Source organism: Anolis carolinensis, chromosome 2 (assembly GCF_035594765.1).
Source record: "Anolis carolinensis isolate JA03-04 chromosome 2, rAnoCar3.1.pri, whole genome shotgun sequence".
In the NCBI taxonomy this organism is placed as follows: domain Eukaryota; kingdom Metazoa; phylum Chordata; class Lepidosauria; order Squamata; family Dactyloidae; genus Anolis; species Anolis carolinensis.
In genome coordinates, this window is record NC_085842.1 from 7,843,495 (window position 1) to 7,847,383 (window position 3,889).

The following is a 3,889-nucleotide window of genomic DNA, read 5'->3' on the forward strand; positions in this document are numbered from 1 at the left end:
TCTGCAGGGAGCAAAGAAGGGGGGGGCTCCAGGGCTGGCATGTGAGTCTGTGGGGGGGATGCCTTGGCCTGCCTCACCCTGCCCCTTCTTGCCTGGTTTGCAAGGTGCCTCCAGGATTTGCGCTGGTTGTCAGGGACGATCCAAATACTGAACATGATGCCGCCCAATGTGTCAGTCTCTGAGGACTGCCTCTACCTCAACGTCTTCACGCCGGACACAGAGGCCAAGTTGCCGGTGAGGCAGGCGCTGCTCCCCTGACCATTGCCATGGGTCACAACTGGTCCTTGGGGCCCTGTGTTGGGGGTCCTCTGTTTTGATCCTGCCCTTTGGCCCCGTATAGCTCTCCCCTTGGTCTGTTTAGAGCAGTGTTTCTCAGCCTGGGGGTCGGGAACCCTGGGGGGGTGGGGGGGTGTCGCAAGGGGGTGTCAGAGGGGTCGCCAAAGACCATCAGAAAACACGTATTTCTGGTGGTCTTAGGAGCTCCTTAGGCAGAGAAGATTGAAGATCTCTCCGCGTGTCCTCCTCTTCCTTTTTGAAAGCCCACCAAAAGCCCACTACCTTCTGTGATTGGTCATGTCAGTCGTGTGCCAAGTTTGGTGCAGATCCATTGTGGGCTGGGTTCAGAGTGCTCTTTGACTGTAAGTGAACTATAAATCCCAGCAACTACAACTCCCAAATGACAAAAGCAATCTCCCCCAACCCCACTAGCATTCAAATTTCGGCAAATCGGGTATTTCTGCCAAGTTTGGTCCAGGTTCATTAAAGTTTGAGTCTGCAGTGCTCTCTGGATGTAGGTGAACTACAACTCCCAAACTCAAGGTCAATGCCCACCAAACCCTTCCAGTGTTTCCTGTTGGTCGTGGGAGGTCTGTGTGCCATGTTTCATTCAGTTCCATTATTGGTGGAATTCAGACTGCCCTTTGATTTCAGGTGAACTAGAAATCCTAGCAACTACAACTCCTAAATGGCAAAATCAATCCCCTGCCCAATCCCACTGATATTCAAATGTGGGCATGTCGGGTATTTGTGCCAAATGTGGTCCCATGAATGAAAATCCATCCTGCATATCAGATATTTACATTACGATTCATAACAGGAGCAAAATGACAGTTATGAAGGAGCAACGGAAATAATGTGATGGTTGGGGGCCACCACAACATGAGGGACTGGATTAAGGGGACTGGATTAGGAAGGTTGAGAACCACTATTTTAGAGCAAGAACCCTGCAGCCTCAGGACTGAAAGTGGCCAGGAGGGAAGGAAGGAAGGTGGCCGGCATGGCCCCCAATGCCCCACCGTGCCCTATCCCTTCACAGGTGCTGGTCTTGATCCATGGCGGGGGCCTGATTGTGGGGTCCGCCTCCTTGGACCCGTCTGCCCTCTCTGCCTTCGAGAACGTGGTGTTGGTGGTCCTTCAGTACCGGTTGGGGATCCTGGGCTTCTTCAGGTGAGGAAGGCCTTTTGACCGTTTCACTGGACAGTGGCCTGTTGTCTCCTTGGCCACTCTCTTGCCTCAAATGTCTCTGAGGCCCCTTCCCCGTGGCCCCTATATCCTGGGATCTGATTCCAGATTATCTGCTTATCCCAGATTATGTTGCAGTGGAGACTAATATAATCCAGTTCAAAGCAGATAACCTGGGATCAGATCCTGGGATAAAGGCCTGCAAATGGCCTTCTTGTTGCTCTTTGCTTGATCGGCCATTCTCAGCTCACTCTGGCCTCAAAATGGTTGTAACAAAACAGCTGAGGCAAATCTCCAGGCCGCACAATGACTGCATTCCTAACCCTTTCCCCAATGGAGTATTGCAATGAAATGGCCTGGTCACTCACTCACTCACTCACTCATGGGAGTCAAGTGCTGCTGGGTCGCTTGACCATCTCTCCTTCGTGCCGCGTCTCTTCCAGCACCGGGTCCAAGGAGGCGCCTGGCAACTGGGGCTTGCTAGACCAGGTGGCAGCCCTCAGGTGGGTCCAGGAGAACATTGAGGCCTTCGGAGGAGACCCCACTTCGGTGACCATCATGGGAGTGTCGGCCGGAGGGTTCAGCGTGGGGGTCCAGGTGGGTCAGGGTCAGAGAGAAGGCCCAGGGACCTCCTTCCAAGAGCGCGAGACAGGGCTGAGCCTCTATACCTCTCCTGAGAGGCCTGTTAGGCACAGAAGGCGGAGCTAGGGAAGGGGGCGGGGCCTCCTCCCAAGAGCGCGAGACAGGGCTGAGCCTCTATACCTCTCCGGAGAGGCCTGTTAGGGCACAGAAGGCGGAGCTAGGGAAGGGGGCGGGGCCTCCTTCCAAGAGCGCGAGACAGGGCTGAGCCTCTATACCTCTCCGGAGAGGCCTGTTAGGGCACAGGGGGCGGAGCTAGGGAAGGGGGCGAGGCCTCCTTCCAAGAGCGCGAGACAGGGCTGAGCCTCTATACCTCTCCTGAGAGGCCTATTAGGCACAGAAGGCGGAGCTAGGGAAGGGGGCGGGGCCTCCTTCCAAGAGCGCGAGACAGGGCTGAGCCTCTATACCTCTCCGGAGAGGCCTGTTCGGGCACAGAAGGCGGAGCTAGGGAAGGGGGCGGGGCCTCCTTCCAAGAGCGCGAGACAGGGCTGAGCCTCTATACCTCTCCTGAGAGGCCTATTAGGCACAGAAGGCGGAGCTAGGGAAGGGGGCGGGGCCTCCTTCCAAGAGCGCGAGACAGGGCTGAGCCTCTATACCTCTCCGGAGAGGCCTGTTAGGGCACAGAAGGCGGAGCTAGGGAAGGGGGCGGGGCCTCCTTCCAAGAGCACAAGACAGGGCTGAGCCTCTATACCTCTCCTGAGAGGCCTATTAGGCACAGAAGGCGGAGCTAGGGAAGGGGGCGGGGCCTCCTTCCAAGAGCGCGAGACAGGGCTGAGCCTCTATACCTCTCCGGAGAGGCCTGTTAGGGCACAAAAGGCGGAGCTAGGGAAGGGGGCGGGGCCTCCTTCCAAGAGCGCGAGACAGGGCTGAGCCTCTATACCTCTCCGGAGAGGCCTGTTAGGGCACAGAAGGCGGAGCTAGGGAAGGGGGCGGGGCCTCCTTCCAAGAGCACAAGACAGGGCTGAGCCTCTATACCTCTCCTGAGAGGCCTATTAGGCACAGAAGGCGGAGCTAGGGAAGGGGGCGGGGCCTCCTTCCAAGAGCGCGAGACAGGGCTGAGCCTCTATACCTCTCCTGAGAGGCCTATTAGGCACAGAAGGCGGAGCTAGGGAAGGGGGCGGGGCCTCCTTCCAAGAGCGCGAGACAGGGCTGAGCCTCTATACCTCTCCTGAGACGCCTATTAGGGCACAGAAGGCGGAGCTAGGGAAGGGGGCGGGGCTTCCTTCCAAGAGCGCGAGACAGGGCTGAGCCTCTATACCTCTCCTGAGAGGCCTGTTAGGCACAGAAGGCGGAGCTAGGGAAGGGGGCGGGGCCTCCTTCCAAGAGCGCGAGACAGGGCTGAGCCTCTATACCTCTCATGAGACGCCTATTAGGGCACAGAAGGCGGAGCTAGGGAAGGGGGCGGGGCCTCCTTCCAAGAGCGCGAGACAGGGCTGAGCCTCTATACCTCTCCTGAGACGCCTATTAGGGCACAGAAGGCGGAGCTAGGGAAGGGGGCGGGGCTTCCTTCCAAGAGCGCGAGACAGGGCTGAGCCTCTATACCTCTCCTGAGAGGCCTGTTAGGCACAGAAGGCGGAGCTAGGGAAGGGGGCGGGGCCTCCTTCCAAGAGCGCGAGACAGGGCTGAGCCTCTATACCTCTCCTGAGACGCCTATTAGGGCACAGAAGGCGGAGCTAGGGAAGGGGGCGGGGCCTCCTTCCAAGAGCGCGAGACAGGGCTGAGCCTCTATACCTCTCCTGAGAGGCCTATTAGGCACAGAAGGCGGAGCTAGGGAAGGGGGCGGGGCCTC

General features: G+C 58.1%; 1 protein-coding gene across 1 annotated transcript; it reads left to right on the forward strand.

Annotated features, from left to right (window-relative positions):
- Positions 1-1,441: 1,441 nt before the first annotated feature.
- On the forward strand, positions 1,442-2,115 carry LOC134296905 (acylcarnitine hydrolase-like; the record flags this gene model as incomplete). The annotated part of the gene is made up of 1 exon (XM_062973039.1): positions 1,442-2,115. A coding segment is annotated over exon 1 (348 nt), but the record flags the coding sequence as incomplete, so codon positions are not given.
- Positions 2,116-3,889: the final 1,774 nt, after the last annotated feature.